Source organism: Rhizopus delemar, genomic scaffold (assembly GCF_000149305.1).
Source record: "Rhizopus delemar RA 99-880 supercont3.14 genomic scaffold, whole genome shotgun sequence".
Taxonomy (NCBI): domain Eukaryota; kingdom Fungi; phylum Mucoromycota; class Mucoromycetes; order Mucorales; family Rhizopodaceae; genus Rhizopus; species Rhizopus delemar.
Window position 1 is genome coordinate 159,735 of NW_027137840.1, and position 18,946 is coordinate 178,680.

Consider the following 18,946-nt stretch of genomic DNA (forward strand, 5'->3'; position numbering starts at 1 on the left):
ACCAGCAGCCGATCTTAGCAGTATGCCCAAATCTCACGCTTTATAACAAGATATTAGCTTCATTACCCAAGGAAACCCTAGCCTCTGCTGAAAGGTTATTATCACCACGCTCCTTAAACAAGGCGCAGCTTCAACCACAAACACAATTACAGCAACATCAGCAGCCTGCAAGTAGTAGTAGCAGTAGCAGTAGCAGTACTAGCACCAATAATAATAGTACATCGACTACTAAAGATCTCGATCTTATGTCAAAACAAAGGATGCCAACACATTATTATGGAACATTTAAAGTCTCTTCAGCAATCCAACCTTCTTTAAAAAGAAATATTTCACCTAAAGCAACCTCGACAAATCATGCTACGGCCACTCATCCTGCTATTGATGAAGAAAACAATCAAATGCCGGTTTGCAGTAACTGTGGAGCAAGTTCTACACCATTGTGGAGACGATCAGCAAATGCTCAAATTTTATGTAATGCTTGCGGTTTATAGTAAGTGATGATGACTGTACTATAAATAGACTTGTTTTAACTAATTGATTTTCTCCTGGTTTGTAGTTTAAGGTTACATAATGCTCACAGACCTAAACATATGAAAATAAACAGCGTTTCACCTAATACCAATAACCTGACGGAAGATTCTGTCGATGAAGATAACAGGCCTAGTGGCACAGTATGTTCTAATTGCGGCACGAATAAAACACCTCTTTGGCGTCGAAATGCGGAAGGATCTCCGTTGTGCAATGCATGTGGTTTATAGTAAGTTTTGTTTAAAATATTATTTGGAAAGAAAAGATGAATAACACGTTTGATAGTTATAAATTACATAATGAAAAGAGACCGTTATCAATGAAGACAGATGTCATTAAGAAACGTCAAAGGACAGAAACACTAATTGCGAATGATAAAGAACAATCTGAAGCAGGTCATTTTGACAAGCGACCTAGATATTACGATCAACAAGCGTTATTATCTAGTAAGACAGGACATAAGCATACTGACTCGGCTTTGCCTGGTACTGGTATCCTAATGATGTCTAGTAACAATACTAAATAACAATAGATTAAGAAAATCTAGAATAAATTTTTGTAAATATTTTATTTATTCATTCTACAGTAAATACATCTATTATGGTTCAATTATCTGTAAACTTAAAAGGTCTGCTTTTTTTGTAATTTCTCTTTTATGTCAAAGAAAAAAAAAAAAGAACTTTCATACGTGTCTTAATACTTTGCGATCTGAAGAGATTGTATTAGATTGGGTCAATTTGTAAGTATAAAACTTTCTAGCATTACATAATCTGTTTTCATGAATGGCATTCTTCTTGGGTTACAGTACTCAAAAGTTACAATCTCCTCTCAATTCGGTTCCTGAACTGGATTTTGAGGTTATGCACAAGCAGGTTTCATCAGGTTTACTAAACCAACCGCATCATCTATCTTTAGCTGAATAGAAACATAAAGAATACGCAAGCAAAAATGTTGGCTTTGAGTGTTACTTTCTATGTGTGTGTGTTTTTTTTTGTAAGAGGGGTTTATTCTAATGCTGCACAGCTATCTCGTCTGTGACTAAGATAGAACGAAAGGTTTGACTCGGAACTACAAAAGAGGGTTGAAAATTTTCCCAGATTATATAATATAATTATATTAAAAACCTCTTTCCTTTTTCCGCCTTTTCAATCTTTTATTGCCATGAGTTCCTTGCCATCCATTATAACACAAGAAATATCTGCTTTTGATAAGGTCACCAATACTACTTACTTGGGACAAGCGAATGATAAATCACATATCTTTGCAGGCGCCATTGATCGCGTAAGCTATGAAACTTTATTTATTTATATTTCATTAAATATTCTTTCTGGATATAGGCTTGGTGTATTGGTGAGGCACCCAATGTAAAAAGAAAGAAAGAGAGAAATTTAATAATCAAGAGCTGATTCCTCTTCATGTATAGGGTGGCTACGTAGCCTCAATCTTACTCGGCAGTGTGATTGATCACTTTTCACAAAAACATCAAAAGGACCCTATAGCCATGAATTGTTTCTACCTCAAAAAATCAGCTATTGGCCACTTTATTGTTGAAGTCACAGAAATTAAGATGAGCAAGAAAGGATACTGTGTTGTCAGAGCATCACTCAAGCAAAATAAGGACGTAAAGCATCCCTTAAAGAACGTGAAGGACTATGAAGCTTCAGAGTGGACAGAACAAGTACAATCGATCATCACCATGGGAAACATGGATTCAGAAACAGGATTGACATTATTCACAGAAAACCCAAAACCTTTCTCTGAGGAACATTTGGTTCCCTCTAAACTCGATTTCATGACAGAATACCTCACTGTGCACCTAGACCCACGTTATATTGGCACAAAGGATAAGGCTGGTAAGGCCGTGGTGAATCAAAGAATAGGCTTCTCCGATGGCAGATTGGTTGATTTCAAGAGTATCCCTTATTGGTGTGATATGTTTATACCTCCACCCAACATGCTTGGTGAAAAAGTTCATGGTGGTCCCGTCTGGAGTGCTACCATGCAATTAGAAGTTCAATTCAAGGCAAAAATCAAGAATGACATCAAGGAAGTTTTGGCTTACTTTGTCGCACCACACATCATTAACAATCGATGTGACATTGATGGTCAATTATGGGACAGAAATGGAAATATTTTGGCTCTTACCAGGTAAAGTTGAATACACACAGCAACCCTTTTTGTTTAAAAAAAATTATTTGTATAGACATCAATGCACTATTGTTCCTTGGAGTCGTAACACAAAGACAGCACCAAAGTCTAAGCTTTAATTTTTAGTAGATCATATGCATATAGATTGATGACCCTATTTTAATATAAAAATATCCATGGCTATCTGTATTGACCAATAAAAATGAACCTTCTCTTTTGAGCATTAGAAATATAAAATGGGTTTATTTGAAAAATATACATATTTTTTTATGTGATAACTGTAGGTTCCTTGCGTCCAGTGTATCTTTCAAGTTGAGACAGTTCCAATGCAACATCAATCAAAGGCTTCAATGCAGCCTGAGTATCCTTGGTATATTCTGAACTATCATTTGAATATTTCTCAACATAAAGTCGAACAGTAGCACCTTGTGAGCCAGTACCAGACAGACGGATCACGATACGTGAACCATCTTTAAAGATAATACGAACACCTTGCTTCTTTGAAACACTGCCGTCAATAGGATCCAAGTATTCAAAATCATCTGCAGTAGCTATTGTGAATTGACCAACTGTCTTATTAACCAATTCCTTCTTTTCAATCAATTCACGAAGTCGATTGACCATTTCTTCAGCACCTTTACCGTCTACCTCTTCGTAATCGTATCTTGAAAAGAAGTTGCGTCCGTAGATATGGTAGTGATCTTGAAGAATGTCTTGCACGCCAGCTTTCTTTTCTTTATTAACATGTGCAATGATACTTAACCAGGCTAAAAAAAAAAAGGGTTAGCAAATTATATAAAGGTAATAGGACATGATGCTTACCTAAAATAGCCCAGAGACCATCCTTTTCACGAATATGATCAGAGCCTGTACCAAATGACTCTTCACCGCAGACAGAACAACGTCCAGCATCCATCAAATTACCAAAGAATTTCCAGCCAGTAGGAACTTCAAAATGTTCAACACCCATTCTCTTTGCCACCAAGTCCACAGCTTGAGAGGTAGGCATAGAGCGAGCCAAGCCATTGACACCGTTCTTTTTAAAATAAGGAATAGCATCCTTAGCATAGTGAGCAATGATGGCTACACTATCGGAAGGAGTCACAAAGGCATTTTTACCAATAATCATATTACGATCACCATCACCATCCGAGGCAGCACCAAAATCAAGGCCTTGCTTTTCTACTGCTTCTACCAAGTCATGAGCATAAGTCAAGTTTGGATCAGGGTGTGCACCACCAAAGTCAGGCAGAGGCTTACAACGCATCACACTGGATTCGGGCAATCCAAACTCCTCAACAAATAAACGATATCCGTAAGGTCCAGTGACACCATTCATACCATCAAAGAGTATCTTGAAATCTTTGTTTTCTGCAAAGAAGCCCTTGATAGCATCAAAGTCAAATATGTCTTTCATCAACTCCACATAATCATCAACACCATCAATGATCTCAATCGTCATGTCTCCCACAGCCTGAGTGCCCAGTTGAGAAAAATCGATATGAGGTACATCAGTAGCCAACTTGAGTTCTTTGATAGTTTTGGTGATTTCATAAATCTTGTCAGTCACAGATTCAGGAGCTGGACCTCCATTAGAACAATTGTACTTGATACCAAAATCGTTATCAGGTCCACCAGGGTTATGAGAGGCAGTCAAGAGGATACCGCCAGTAGCTTTGCGCTTACGAATGATATTTGAAGCAGCAGGTGTAGAGACAATACCGTTACGTCCCACAATCAATTTGGATACCTACATGAAACATGTTATTATCGAACGCGTTTTATAAAAAAATAAAATAAAAAACACTTACTCCTTGTGCAACGCTACATTTGACAATAGTTTGAAGTACTTCATCAGAGTAAAAACGACCATCACCGCCTACAACTAAAGTGGCGCCCTTTGCACCACCGTCTGCTGCAGGGATAGCTTCAAGCATAGATTGAATGAAATTCTCGGTATAGTTTTTTTCTTGAAACACTTTGACACGCTTTCTAAGACCTGAAGTACCAGGTTTTTGTCCATCAAAGGGACTGGTGGGGATCGTTTGGATGCTTACCATTGTTGCTTTTAAATAAAAAAAAGAAGAAACAAAAAGAAAGTGAAAAGAATGAAAAAATTACGTATTTTTAATTTTTGTATTAGGTTTCCCGTTCTGTCCTTACGTAATTGAAACACAGCATCATGTAGAATTGTATAGCCCCAAAGAAATGCGTGTTTATTTAAATCTGCTTTCTTTTCTAAGTAGCTTGTTTTTATGCTGAATGAAGCCTCCGTTAAATAGGCTCGTAAGATAAATACAAACAATTTTCTTATGATGCTTGATACAAGGCACAATGTTAAAAGTTTGTTGGGGGAAGAGAATTTTCCAGCACGTACCACAAAGTAAGCTGTGTGGGCTGCAAAAGATCTTCGGATAAAGAACATTCAAAAAAAAAAAAGTGCGGATCGCTGCAGTGACATTATTCCGTGGTTTTTCTTTGGCTCATAGATTGAAGACCGATAGTACCTTTTTTAAATACATGGTTTATAAACATGCCTCTTTTTTTTAAACTTTTTATTTTGAAGCAAAAGCTAAGTTAGCCAATGACCATGGCACTGCATGTACATGAGAAACTTCAGTTGGTTGGTTTATTTGCATTTGATTTCTTTTTCTTTTTAAAATAGAAACACATGTGTCTATTCAGGATAAATTTTCCGTAATTATATTTACTCGTACTGCAAACCATTTTGTTTACTTTAAAAAAAAAAGGTAGAATAAAACCCTTCTAGAGCTGTCGTATTAATTTATGAAGAGAAGTTGATGAACTATATGTTGTGCATGTCTATTTGAAGACTGATGATGAAATCAATAATTAGTAAATTCAAAGAACAAGCATTCGTATTGTGTTTTAAATTACATGTTTTTTTTTTAGCCAACTTATCCTTCTTACAATCAACGTTTTTCATCGACCGCGTCTGTTGTTCTCTATTGTTTATTATTTTTGGATTTCAAATGTTTATTAATATTTTGTATAAAGCGTTTTACAATAAAAAAGTAAGCTTATTCAACTAATGCATTAGCAGAATGTGGTAATTCTCCTTCAGTTTCTTCCTTGGCTTTATATACACTCAATTCTGCTAATTCTGTACGAAGCTTTTCAACTTCAATTTCAAGTACACGAATTTTTACATCTCTTTGAGACAACTGTCCTTTTAACTCTTCATTCTCCTTACGGGCTTCATGATAAGCCTCCTGATACTATAAAGAAAAAGTTAAGATGTGCCTTCATTCTTTTTTATATGAAAATTTACATTTTTTTCTTTATCAGGTGAACTAGGTTCATTCTTTACTTCTTCCACAGGGGCGGCTGTAGGAACAAATTCCTTTTTGGCTTTAGCAGTAAAGCCTGCTTCAAGATCGACAAGTTTGGGATCAGCATCCTTGCCTTCAAACCATTCATCGGCTGTAAGAGCGGGTTCGTCACTGAGACAAGGAGGGAAAATGTCAGATTGGAAAGCATCAGACTTTTATAAAATAATAGTGTTACTTTTTAGAAACAAGCAAGATATATATTGAATGATATTTACCTTTCTAGGAACAGTGAAAGAAATGGGTTCTATAAGTGTAGTACCAACTTTGAAGGCTCGAGCAACTTCACATTCATTGACATTTAAGCCTCTCTTTGGCATGAAGCCCATACCACGTTGAGGGTCAGCAGCCTTGAATTCAGAAAGAGGATATAATTCGTCATTATCGTATTCATAGTAACGAATATTACCATCACTAATCATATAGAGTCAGAGACAATGTCTTTCTTTTTCTTTTCTTCCTTACCCCTTTCCAGCAAGATACAGCATTTTACTATCAGAATCATAGAATGGCATAATAACACCAGAAGAGGTATCCAAAAATTCAGATTTGAGTGGTTTGCTAAGATCAGAAGTATCCCACAAGTTCAACTGACGGTCACTCATACGAGAGAAACCAGTAGTAGCCAAGCGATCTGTGTTGCCCATCCAAACCACACGAGAACCCTTGATGCCTTGATGACCAGGTCCTTCTTGCACAACCTTATTGGCGCGTACATCAAATATACGGAGCTTTTTATCTCTGCAGGTGGTAGCCAATAAGGATCCGTTATAGTTCCAAGACATGGATTGGATGATTTCGGTATGCCCAGTAATTTGTTGTCTTTCAGTACCCTTTTCAACATCCCACAACTTGATAGTCAGATCGGTACTGGCAGAAGCTAATACATTTTCTGCTACAGGATGGAAAAGCACTTGTCCTACTTTACTATTAAAATTTTTTTTTGTTACATGTCATTCTCTTCATTTCACTTTTTAAATCTTACCGGCCATGACCTGATAACTTTAAGATGGGTGTCACTTCTTCTTGTCCTTCAACATATTCTTCAGGAATACTCCAGATCATCACCTTACTGTCTTCAGATCCAGAAGCGATCACAAAATCATTAAAAGGATTAAAGTCCGTATCAAGGACAGGAGCTGTATGTCCTCTGTAAAGAGGATAGTTATCAGGTAATTTACCTAAAAAAAAACAACAAAAAGAATTAAACAAAAATAGTACGCGCTTTTCTTGATTTTTTTTATATTCTTACCCACTTGAGAAAGGGGAAGTACGGCAAAGGCGCCACCACCGGATGCTTGCCAGTTGATAGAAATAAAACGCTAAATACTTGTAAATAAACACATATAAAACTAAAAAAAAGAAGGATAGTTTACTTACAGGATTGACCTTGATCATATTTGTATCCCAAGCATTTGCGCTTACACGGATATTGTCATAACAAAAATCTCTTTTGGCACAGGTACCATAAACATGACGATACTTGGAGGGACGAACAAAGAAAGCCATAACAAGTTCTGAAAACTCAAATTAATTCTTAAATTTCTTTTTAAAAAAGTAGACTTACAATAAAAAAAAGGAAATTACTTTAAGCAAACAAGTGGAAGAAAATGAAAAGAAAAAAAGAAAAAAGAGAAAATAAGAGGAGAAGAGGGGAAGTTGAAATAGAGAACAAAATAACAAGCTTAATTTGGAAATGCGTACTACCTTTGAGACATGTTTGATAAAAGTGCATTTACAGTACATCTTTTGTAGATCAGTTTCTCTTCTTTCTTTCTTTGTTAATTTATGTCGAATAATGTGAAAGATAGACTATAAAATATATTAAAAAGAACAACTAAAACTCTTCTTTTTTTTTCCCTAAAATGGTTGCTAAGTAATTTTAATGAGACCCAAGACATCCTTATCCCAGTTGACATAAGGCTTTCTTTAAAACAGATAGAGTTTGGATGAATCTTAATCTAACAAACACATCGTAAAACTTGAACGATGCAATTGTATCAAGGATTTCCCTTCAATTTAGCATTCTTACCCGAAATTTCTCAGTTTTTCGTCTCCGCTTTTGCTTCATCCTACAAACACAAGTGCTACAGCTGTTGTCCTATTGCACTTTTCTTTTTTTTTTTTATTGAAAGCCCAAGAGCTATTGTAGTCAAAGCATGTTGTCATGTCTTTTTTTATTATTGTTTAATACACAAAAAGCAAATTTTGTATCCAACCTATTTCATGGATACAATGAAAAAGGCTGACATTCATCAAATTAAAATTGATTGAAAGTCTTCACTGATAAAGCTCAATGGGCTTTAATCAGTTTGGTGAAATACAAAAGTAATCTCTTTAAAATGATTTCAAAACATCAAAGCCCAGTGTACATCCAACGGCTCTTTTCCTTTCTTTCGTTTTTAGGATCGCTTGTCATGCACTCAAGGTCCCTGTTTTTGTGCTGTTTTTTCAACTAAATTTGGGTTAGGGTTATCAAACATCATTTCATAAGTATTTCTCGTTTTGTTTTTGAGGGAAAAAAAGGGGAAAACAATAATAAAAAAAAACTTTTTATTATTGGAAGAGTGTGTGTATATTTTTGTGACATTCGAATTTTCTTTCAAAACTTTTTTTTTGACGTCTTTTTTTTTTCTTTTTTTTTTTTCTTTTTCTTCCCTATCTTTCTCAACAGACGATGACCTTCCTTACAGCTATTCACCGTATGGCTCCTGCTGCCATTAAGCAGGCTGCTACTGCCTCTGTTAAGCCCACTGCTGTTGCTTTCACTCAAAAGCGTTTCAACTCCACTGGCTCTGAGGTATATGAAAAGAAAAAAAAATAGATAATGTAAACTGATATCCCCCGGCTTTTAGATGACTGTTCGTGAAGCTTTAAACCAAGCTTTGGAAGAAGAAATGATCAAGGATGAAACAGTCTACATCCTCGGTGAAGAAGTTGCTCAATACAACGGTGCTTATAAGGTATTTTATCGCGTATTTTATTTGTAGGGGTATTATGGGATTATTCGGGAAAAAGCGAAAAAAGATTGGGGTGACGAAAAGGGAGGAGTTTAAAAAGAAAACTTTTTTAATTTTTTTCCATTGCCTAGGTGACCAAAGGTTTATTAGACAAGTTTGGTGCTAAGCGTGTTATTGATACCCCCATTACCGAAATGGGTTTTGCTGGTATCGCTGTTGGTTCTGCCTTCAGTGGTTTGAAGCCTGTTTGTGAATTCATGACTTTCAACTTTGCCATGCAGGTAAATACAGAAATTTTTACACTAAAAAAAATATTCACAGCGTTTGTATAGGCTATTGATCAAATCGTTAACTCTGCTGCCAAGACCTACTACATGTCTGGTGGTATTGTCAAGTGTCCCATCGTTTTCCGTGGACCTAACGGTGCTGCTGCTGGTGTCGGTGCCCAACACTCTCAAGATTTCTCTGCCTGGTATGGTTCTGTTCCCGGCTTGAAGGTCCTCTCTCCCTGGAACGCTGAAGATGCTAAGGGTTTGTTGAAGGCTGCCATTCGTGATCCCAACCCCGTTGTTTTCCTTGAAAACGAACTCGAATATGGTGTCTCTTACCCTGTCTCTGCCGAAGCTCTTTCTTCTGACTTTGTCCTCCCTATCGGTAAGGCCAAGATTGAACGTGAAGGTAAGGATGTGACTATCGTTTCCCACTCTCGTCCTGTCGGTTTCGCCATGAAGGCCGCTGAACTTTTGGCCAAGGATGGTATTTCTGCTGAAGTTATCAACTTGAGATCTATCAAGCCTCTTGATGTTGACACTATCATCAAGTCTGTCAAGAAGACCAACCACCTTATCTCTGTTGAAAACGCCTGGGCCTCTTTCGGTGTCGGTTCTGAAATTGCTGCTCAAGTTATGGAAAGTAAGTAGTATAGATTTAAAAAGATGCATTTGTATAGTTGTAGATGTTAATTTCTTTTTAAAGGTGAGGCTTTCTGGCACTTGGATGCTCCTATGAGCCGTGTCACTGGTGCTGATGTTCCCACTCCCTATGCTGCCAACCTTGAAGCCCTTGCTTTCCCTGATGAACACGTCATTGCTAAGGCTGTTAGAGATAACTTGGACAAAAAAGTTGGTTTCTAAAAAGGATTATGATTTTTTACTATTCCAATAATATTTGTTTTTTTCTTCTACTTTTTTCCCTCTCTCTACACACATCTTTTTCTTTTATAGATTGGAGATCAAGAAAAAAAAACCCAGCAAAATCAAAAGAAAATATTTGATGTAAATAAAAAAAAATTGACTCCAAGAAATCATATCTTTATTTAATGACACGATTTGCCAAGTGCTTTCAACCTCCAATAATTATAAGGAAGTGGAACAATGTAACCTGCTGCCGCACTTGTTACAGCTGCCATCCAAAATTTGGGATCATTTAATATGACCTGGCCTCCCATGAGATGCCAATCTACTACATTTTCTGTCAATTCCATGGCAAGCATGGAAACAAAACTCATGCCCATCGCTGTTTTAAATGCTGCTGGGTAGGGAACATTCATTGAGCGTTTCAGCAATACAGTCTCCAGAGCTAAAGATGTGGTTATGCCTGCTGCCTAATTATCATTGCATGCTTAGTCAGGGAATTTTGCTTCAATATGTATTTATACCATAGATATTGCTGTAACTGTAGCTTGTGATAAGGTAGGATGCTGCAATTGTAAATACCACATGCTTGAAAAATCCCCTGTTGTGCAGCCTACTAAGCATCTAGACAAAAAAATGTTTAATTAATAGTTGTAAATGATTTGCTCTTTTGTTTTTTTTTAAAAAAAAAAAAAAGATCATACCTTAAAGTATTGATCCTTGTACGTTGCCAAACCAACGGGTCAGACCAAAACTGATAACTAGTAAGCTTCGGTTCTGGTGTCTTTTTGGTATGACAGCAAGACGAGTATTTTAAAAAGAATTGCTTGCCAGTACGTGGTTGTTTAAATGTTCTAAGAAGAATAAACATTTCTCTCACTCTTCTTTCTTTACACGGCAGTTGCTTATCGAATCGTCTTAAAAAATGAAAGAAAAAAGAGTGTAGGTTCCTGCTTTAGTCCTCTGAAATTTGACTGCAACTCTTGAGCGGAGATAATGAACAGTCACCTATAAGCAATTTGTGCTTAACTTGTGAGGTGAATCAGAACTCCCATTTATCAAAGCACAAGTTACACTGATTCATAAGGCAAAATTTTAAGTTCATCTTCCTGACAGATTTTATTCAACCATCATCTAGAGTATCTTCACCTTTTTGTAAGAAAAGCAGCAGAAAAATCTAAAATGCAAAGAAAAATTATCCTGGGAAAATTATTGAATGCTCTAATGCAATTTGGATCATCAGTGACAGGAAATATATGATGTGTGTGGAGACAGATCCGCAATAGTTTACATAAAACTTCCTTTTACTAGCATCAGCGCTGGATGCTGCAGATATCAAGTATAAGAAATTTGGTCCACTCCTCTCAGAATTTTTCTTTACAAACAAAAGCACTTGCACACAAGTCCAGCATTTAAGATAGATTTAGGGGAAGACAAAATGACCGAGACTGCTGTCTGATAAAAAAAGGTCTTTTTTTTGTGTTGTATTTTCTGCCACCCCTACTAAGCTTCCTTTTCGCCATCCTGGTTGGAGTCATCGTACTTTTCAATGTTCGCGAAATAGAATTTATTCTGATTATGACTTGTAACTTGTTTTGAAGCTAAGTACAGTATGATATGCGCTCTCTTGGATCTGTAAATCGAGGAACATTGTCCCCAATTTATCAAGTTATAAAGTACAAGTGCTTTATAGTCTTTAAACACACCAAAACCCTTCTTCATCATCTACAACGTATCATTTACGAAATATAGTCCTTTGAAAACATGATTGTGGCTTACTGACTGCTTATTTCTTAAGCAATAACATGCGTTTAGGGACAGCTAGGAAAAATGTACCATGTAAATTATAAAGAACAGATATCTAATTATGCTTTTCTATCGACATTCATTATCTTTCTGTCGTTTTCAAAATAAAATACGATGCAATTATATATATCATAGCCTTCCAATTTTTTTTTTTTTTTTTTTTTTTGGTAATCTTTATTTTCATGATTTTTAACAGAATAATCTTTAACAATCAATTTTTACATGGTATAGCACGGTATATAGAATATACAGAGTCAACTATAACAAATCAGTGTATACACCACTGCCTTATCTCGATAATTGTTTTTAAAATACATAACTAATCCTTAAAGAGGCAGTACAATAACAATACTATTGAACAAAGTCAACAAGATGTTCACTCGTTATATATAATCCAATGAAACCTTCATACATTCAGTTCCGAATGATGTATTTTCTGCTTAGCTTTCATACCCTTGTTGTTATATCAAGAATGAAGACATCAAAAAACAAAAGCAAAGATTTCATAGAAAAAGATGATCTGCGTCAGGGATCTGGATTTTATACGAATGAGGGTCGATATTAAGAAAGCTTTAACGCTATAAGTTTGATGCTTGTTAAAAGCTGCAAGTTTAAGGGGCCCAACATGGTACGCATGTTTTGAAAAGGACAAGCGTGGATGATCATAGGACACCTTCGTTAGTTCTGCAAGCGATTCATTGCTGACGACAAGGAAAGTCGAATGTAAACAACCCAAGCTCAAAGAATCAGTGAGAAATGCTCTTAACACGAAGATTGCGGCATAAAGGTTTTTATTATTAATTTAAAATATCAAGACAAGCGTTAAAGAATTCTTATCTTCATTTTCTTCAATTCGCACGATCAAGTCTTGATCGTCAACCATATCCTTAACAACGTCATCTTCCATACTAACAACAATCTCCTTTTTTTCGGGCTGTTTGAATTTGCGAATCACTCTAGTAACCGGTTTTTTTATTTCACTTCTTTGAAGAATCTTTTCTGTTAAATCTTTTACAGTCAGTTCTTCTAAATAAATCGCTCTATAAATATCGGTGGATTCAAATTTGATCAATAAACAAAGTTCTATAGTGAAATAAAGTTAGTGTACAGGAGACAGACGTGAAAAGGATCGGCCTATTTACTTGCAATACGTCTTCTCCTTGGAACTGGGTCATAATCATGATCATACATTGCGGGAAAAGTGTTATTATTATAGAGTGATGGATCCATTGAGGTTGGTTGAAAGCTGCCACTAAAACTTCTTTTCATTGCACCTAGTGTGGATGTGCTTAATGCTGGGGATGGTAAAGAAATATGATTCGTATTATTTAGCAAGAAGTTTCTGTTGATTTCTTCTAAAGAAATATCTTGATCTTCTTGTTGGGGAACTAGTTCTTTAAATATTGTCACTGGTGAAGTTGGAGAAAAAGGAAACCAATATGGATGAGCAGATTCACCAGTCTTTTCACGTAGTTTTTCTAATTGACGTTCAATATGTTTTGCGTCGTCTTTATTCTTTCTTTCGGCCCCCTTTTTTTATATAAAATAAATTAGTTTCAGTTTCCTCGTACTTTATGTTTTTGTTACCTTATCCCGAAACAGTTTAATTCTGCTAAATGTCTTTTCAATATAGGTTGAAGATGGCTGATGACTTTCCATTTGAAGACGAAGTGGAATGCCCTTGACCCCCTTGATTCTGGAGAAATCGGTAGAAAGACAATTAAATTTGATATAAATGGATGCACCTACAGCACCATTCCAGCGAAATGTAACACGATCGAATTGTCCGTTGTCAATTATTTGTATCCCATTTGATCTTGTTATGTCTAATTTATACATTATATAAATCGTATGGGGTTATTATTATAAGAACACTTACCGATTTCAATAGCTTTTGCATTTTCAGCATCCTCTTGGTGAGTTAACCAAAATTTCCAATAGTCTGTAGCCCCAGCACGGTGACTTTCATCATGGAAAGTAATGATTGCAGTACTAGTAATATCCTCATTGTATCCTTTTTGATCTTTTAAGTTGATGTTGTAATATTGACCTATTATTTCATGGTATGAGAAAGCTTACTTGTATAAAGTATGAAATGAACCTTTGTTTAGATAAGTCATAGGTGGTTGATCCATTCTGTGAACTGCAGCAGTTGGTGCTATAAAAAGAGAAAATTGATCAAAAACGATACACAGCACTTTTTATGACTATAAGTGTACCTTCTAAACAAATCTCATAGCGGATAGAACTACAGTAAAAAAAAAAAAAGGTAAGTCGTCAATGAAAAAGGGGATAAGAAGGGATCACAAGAGTGATACAAAGCAAAGCGCACGGTCGGCGTGGGTTACACTGTCCGATGTTTACTTTATTTTTGATCGTTACCTTGTAGAATCCATCTGCATAATAGGGGATTCGGTCATGTTTCTGGTTGAGTTGTAGTTGGTCTTAAGTACAGAAGGTGCCGAATAACTATACATCATTGGAGTACTGTGATGACGATAATTGAATGGATGTGGTAATGGTAAATTAAAAGATCTACAAGAGTTATTCAATATTGTTAAGGTTTAATTTACTTGTAGATTACCCATTAGAAGAAGAAGATTCTTCAAGAGAATATTGGTTACTAGATATCATAATAAACTTTTTAAAATTAAAAATGAAAAGAAAAAGAAGAAAAAGAAAAATTGTCCGTCAGGTTTTTGTTTGTTACAGAAAAAAAAAAAAAAGAAAGAGAGCATCTCTATTTCATATTATGGTTGTTTACGTATACCGAAAGATAAATTGAAAGAAAGCATGGGCTTTTGTGTAGCCCTTGTAGTTTCGAGAGATTACACGCGATGCTAAATTGTCGTACGATTATTTTGTAAATAAACAAACAATAAGGCGCATTACAGAAAGCAGTAAAAAGAATCGTTTATTTTTAGTGAATAGTCCAAGTGTATAGTTGAAAGGGTCAAGAACTTGTTATTTTTTTATATTTGACACTGTATCTCTCTTTCTCTTTGTGGCATCTTCACTTTCTTTCCCTCCCTCTCCCTCTCTTTCTCTTTCTTTGTGCCACTCTCATAACAGGGAGAGAACACACATCGGAAAAAAAAAACAATAATTTTTTTTTGATAAGCACACTTCATGTCAGTCAAAAAAAAAAGGAGAAAAATAGTGAGACAAATAGACATAATAAGGAACAAATCGCATGTATGACTACATAAGGTTTCCTCATCAGATTTTATAAGGAAGATCAACGATATAACCATGGAGACGGTATGAGTTTATTATTGGCCACTCATTGTGTCGCGCCAAGTTGCGTGACCCATAAACAAATTAATGACCGCACAGTTAATTGGTACCAGTTTATAGCTGACGCCGTCTGTCTTTGTCTGGACATTATTTCACGCGTTTTCTGTTTGTAAAAAGAAGATAGTTTCATGAAAAGATTTATAAGCGAATTATAAAGTAATGATTCAATTATATTAAAATGCTTGGAATTTAACTGACAAAGACTAAAAATTTATTGAATGACATCTTTGACATATAATCCTATCGTTACTTTCATAATGAATCATACCTAGTTACCGTTTTCTATAAATATCTTAAACTTTAGACACATACACAAGGAGTGAAATTTGTGTGAACAATTTATGTCTCACTTAGTAATTATGTCTCACATCTAATATCTTACAATGAGAACAAAAATGGTTACTGATTCGATCGACTCGAAATATGATTCTATTTAATATTCTTTGTAAAGTTAGAGTTCACATTTTTTTTATAAAGGCCGGTGATCATGCAGAAGTCATAGGACAAATGATGAGTCAAATGCATACTCATCTTTAGGTAACTGACACTAGAAGGTCACAAAGACAGATTATTTTTTCCTTTAATGAACTTTACAATAAACAACCTTTTAAATTAATATTTACATAACTAAATCATAAACATAAAAGATGTATGCTTGTCATAATTCCACACTGGTAATTCATTTCTAATAAAATATTTAAGTGACTTGTTCAGAAAAGATGTTACTTGTATGGAAATATCAAAATAGTATTACTAAAATGCTTTATTGTCATCACTAAGTCTTTTTTTATATAATGTGGTCGGACCTTCTACTTCGAAGGCTCAATTTCCTCAAAAGCAAAAAAAAAAAAAGTCAAAATGAACGCGGCTAAACATAAAGGCCAGAAAATTATGATTTATTAAGTAATTTATGATTTTAAATGCAAAAAAAAAACGGTTGATTTATAAAGTGATTGAGTAAGAAAACAAAGTTTCACAAAATCAACCAAAAAAATATTTTCTATTTTAGCCAATCATTATAAAGATCAAAAGTCACTCATGGTCATTGCTTATTTGTCAATGCTTTTCGGTTTCAATTCCGGTGCAGCCGCTAGACAACTTACACACTTGAAGTCAAAGTAAAAAATATAAAGTTTAAAATCTACGCAATCATTCATTTAATTGATTTACCTGCAAAAAATTTACTCTAGAACGAAGCGAATAAGAAAATTTAACAAGCCTTTTTTGCTTAAAGTTTCAATGTCTAATGCGGTCATTGAAGCTACACGTGATAGGTTAAAACATCCCCGCTTGTGAACTTTATTTTTTTGGGTCGTATTTTTTGAGGTCTTTTTTTTTTTCCCCTTTTCGTTGAAATTCTTTTTGGCTTTTATAACAACAGAAAAAAAGAGAACAAGAGAACACTTATATTTTTTTTTTTTTGGTCAGAAAGTATACAAAGACATTTTAACACTAATAGAAAACAGAACAAAAGGGTAGAAATATCAAACTTAGTGAAACGCGTAAAAATATTATTTTTTCTAACTTGGACAGAGATTAGCTTTTTCTTTTCTTTTTTTTTTTTTCTTTTCTTCTTACTTAAATCATGTCAGTTTATAATCATCGCCCAATGGTGCCTGCACCACAAAGTCGCATTGTAGAAATGCTGGAAACAATAAGAAATGAATTTGATCAATTAGCACAAGAGCTTTTTCTTTGCAAAACACAAAGAGATGACTTTGAGCATAAAAGTAAATTAAATTTAGCAATCTTTTTTTTTTAATATTAATCTCTATTTTTATAGTGAATCAACAGATTTCTGAAATGAACAGTTTTCAACAAAGCTTACTGGAACTTGAACGTACCCAACAAACACAAAAGAAACAGTAAGCTGGTTCACTTATCTCTTTGTTGCACATCCTTATCCTTTTTTTTTTTTTGCACGATAGATATGAAGACGAAATTGCTCGGCTTCGTCAACAAATCGAGTCACGCATCTCTTCTAATGGTCCTTCAGGCATGCCAATGCATCCTCCTCCTTCACTTCCACCTTCTTCTCAACCATCAACACAACATCCACATCCTCCACCTAACATCGGTCCTGGTTCAAACTATTTTGGAGGTATCATGAATGCTCAACCACCACCTGGCTTAGCCGTTCCACCCCCACTACCTCCACAAGTATCTGAAAGATCACCAAGTCAACACTCTCAACAGTCGCCTCATTATCCAGCCTCGACCTATCTAAACGGACAACCCTCCTATGGTCAGTCGCCCAACAGAGGTATACCCACACCGCGACCTGAATGGGGCCAGTACGGCTATCGTCCGGCTGTCCCCCCTCCACAACCCGTGGAATCCAAGCGTAAATCAAATTCTTCTGCTTCCAGTACCTCACTGCATCCACCTCCACCTCCTACGCCTCAGCAGCAGCAGCAGCAGCAGCAATTACAATCCGCCATGGTCCGTCCTGCATCCACCAATAGAGTAGCAAGCCCGACAAATACAAGTGGATCAGGTAACCTGGCAGATTATGATCCTGATAACGTACCAGCGAATATGAAGATAGAAGGACAAGATTGGTTTGCGTTGTAAAGACCGTGTTTTTTTTTTTTTTTTTTTTTTTTTTTTTTTTTTTTTTTTTTTTGGGCCTGAAGAGAAAAACATGACTCATCTTTCTTTTGTATAGATTTAATCCGAAAGCACCTCGTCAGCTGAAGGTGGACTTGATGCACACGATGGAACATACCAGTGTGGTTTGTTGTGTCAAGTTTAGCGCTGATGGTCGCTTCATGGCGGCTGGTTGTAATCATGCCACTTTTATTTATGACGTTGTTACCTCTCAAAGAGTCGCGTAAGTTGTTTGCTAAACAACAGGCTGTGTTGCTAACCCAGTGATAGTGTATTAAAAGATGAAACTATCAAAGCAGAAGGCGATTTATATATTCGTTCTGTTTGTTTTAGTCCTGACGGTAATTACCTTGCTACGGGTGCCGAAGATAAACAGATTAGGGTAAGTGTTGTAAATGACGGTGGGGATAGGCTGATTGCTTACGCCGTTCATTGTTAGATTTGGGATATTGCCAGTAAACGGATCAGAAACATCTTGAGCGGCCATCATCAGGATATCTATTCTCTAGACTTCAGTCGAGACGGTCGCCTGATTGCGTCTGGATCGGGAGATTGCACAGCAAGAATATGGAGTATGGCCGATGGCAAATGTCTTCAAGTGCTTCGTATCTCTGATAATGATCAAAAGGACCCTGGTGTGACCAGTGTGGCCTTTTCACCGGATGGTCGTATCATTGCAGCAGCCAGTCTAGACAAGATGATTCGCATCTGGGATACGCATAATGGTATTTTGCTCGAAAGATTAGAGGGACATAAGGATAGTGTGTATTCGGTAGCATTCATGCCTGATGGTAAGATGCTTGTCAGTGGTAGTTTGGACAAGACACTCAAGCTGTGGCAGTTGGGTACCAATGAAGGACGTGGGATGAATATCGATCGAGCAAAGGGGCCATGTAAGATGACCTTTACCGGACATAAGGATTTTGTCTTGTCGGTTGGATGCACACCCGATGGACGTTGGGTTGTCTCTGGTTCAAAAGATCGTGGCGTACAGTTTTGGGATCCACGTACGGGACAAACACAGTTTATGTTACAAGGACACAAGAATTCAGGTAATAGTCAAAAATAGGATGCTTATGTTATCATATTAAACCACGGTTTATAGTCATTTCAG

The 18,946-nt window shown here is 36.0% G+C and overlaps 7 protein-coding genes across 7 annotated transcripts in view; 4 read left to right on the forward strand and 3 right to left on the reverse strand.

The window, feature by feature from the left end:
* The window catches only part of RO3G_14403 (uncharacterized protein), a gene marked incomplete at both ends in the record, with an annotated part of 1,762 nt that extends 708 nt beyond the window's left edge, over nt 1-1,054 (forward strand). The window contains 3 exons of the mRNA XM_067668987.1: nt 58-490; nt 605-757; nt 814-1,054. Of these exons, the coding sequence (XP_067525088.1) occupies nt 58-490; nt 605-757; nt 814-1,054 (827 nt within the window). The remainder of the gene's footprint in view (nt 1-57; nt 491-604; nt 758-813) is intronic.
* Nucleotides 1,055-1,689: 635 nt separating this feature from the next.
* Nucleotides 1,690-2,795, forward strand: RO3G_14404 (uncharacterized protein; the record flags this gene model as incomplete). Its single annotated transcript, XM_067668988.1, has 4 exons — nt 1,690-1,809; nt 1,866-1,892; nt 1,952-2,676; nt 2,732-2,795. The coding sequence occupies 4 exons, from the start codon at nt 1,690-1,692 to the stop codon at nt 2,793-2,795; spliced, it is 936 nt and encodes a 311-aa protein (XP_067525089.1).
* Nucleotides 2,796-2,943: 148 nt separating this feature from the next.
* Nucleotides 2,944-4,736, reverse strand: RO3G_14405 (uncharacterized protein; the record flags this gene model as incomplete). Its single annotated transcript, XM_067668989.1, has 3 exons — nt 2,944-3,443; nt 3,499-4,426; nt 4,488-4,736. The coding sequence occupies 3 exons, from the start codon at nt 4,734-4,736 to the stop codon at nt 2,944-2,946; spliced, it is 1,677 nt and encodes a 558-aa protein (XP_067525090.1).
* Nucleotides 4,737-5,717: 981 nt separating this feature from the next.
* On the reverse strand, nt 5,718-7,535 carry RO3G_14406 (uncharacterized protein; the record flags this gene model as incomplete). The annotated part of the gene is made up of 7 exons (XM_067668990.1): nt 5,718-5,915; nt 6,008-6,181; nt 6,245-6,440; nt 6,492-6,953; nt 7,012-7,207; nt 7,279-7,348; nt 7,407-7,535. The coding sequence occupies 7 exons, from the start codon at nt 7,533-7,535 to the stop codon at nt 5,718-5,720; spliced, it is 1,425 nt and encodes a 474-aa protein (XP_067525091.1).
* Nucleotides 7,536-8,730: 1,195 nt separating this feature from the next.
* Nucleotides 8,731-10,119, forward strand: RO3G_14407 (uncharacterized protein; the record flags this gene model as incomplete). The annotated part of the gene is made up of 5 exons (XM_067668991.1): nt 8,731-8,826; nt 8,882-8,989; nt 9,118-9,267; nt 9,319-9,898; nt 9,962-10,119. The coding sequence occupies 5 exons, from the start codon at nt 8,731-8,733 to the stop codon at nt 10,117-10,119; spliced, it is 1,092 nt and encodes a 363-aa protein (XP_067525092.1).
* Nucleotides 10,120-12,727: 2,608 nt separating this feature from the next.
* RO3G_14408 (uncharacterized protein) lies at nt 12,728-14,345 on the reverse strand (the record flags this gene model as incomplete). The annotated part of the gene is made up of 6 exons (XM_067668992.1): nt 12,728-13,008; nt 13,068-13,455; nt 13,513-13,751; nt 13,805-13,975; nt 14,145-14,173; nt 14,308-14,345. 6 exons carry the CDS (start codon nt 14,343-14,345, stop codon nt 12,728-12,730), a joined length of 1,146 nt encoding a protein of 381 aa, XP_067525093.1.
* A 2,462-nt stretch (nt 14,346-16,807) lies between these two features.
* Nucleotides 16,808-18,901, forward strand: RO3G_14409 (uncharacterized protein; the record flags this gene model as incomplete). Its single annotated transcript, XM_067668993.1, has 6 exons — nt 16,808-16,952; nt 17,006-17,087; nt 17,151-17,792; nt 17,891-18,055; nt 18,166-18,214; nt 18,272-18,901. The coding sequence occupies 6 exons, from the start codon at nt 16,808-16,810 to the stop codon at nt 18,899-18,901; spliced, it is 1,713 nt and encodes a 570-aa protein (XP_067525094.1).
* Between the last annotated feature and the right edge of the window lie 45 nt (nt 18,902-18,946).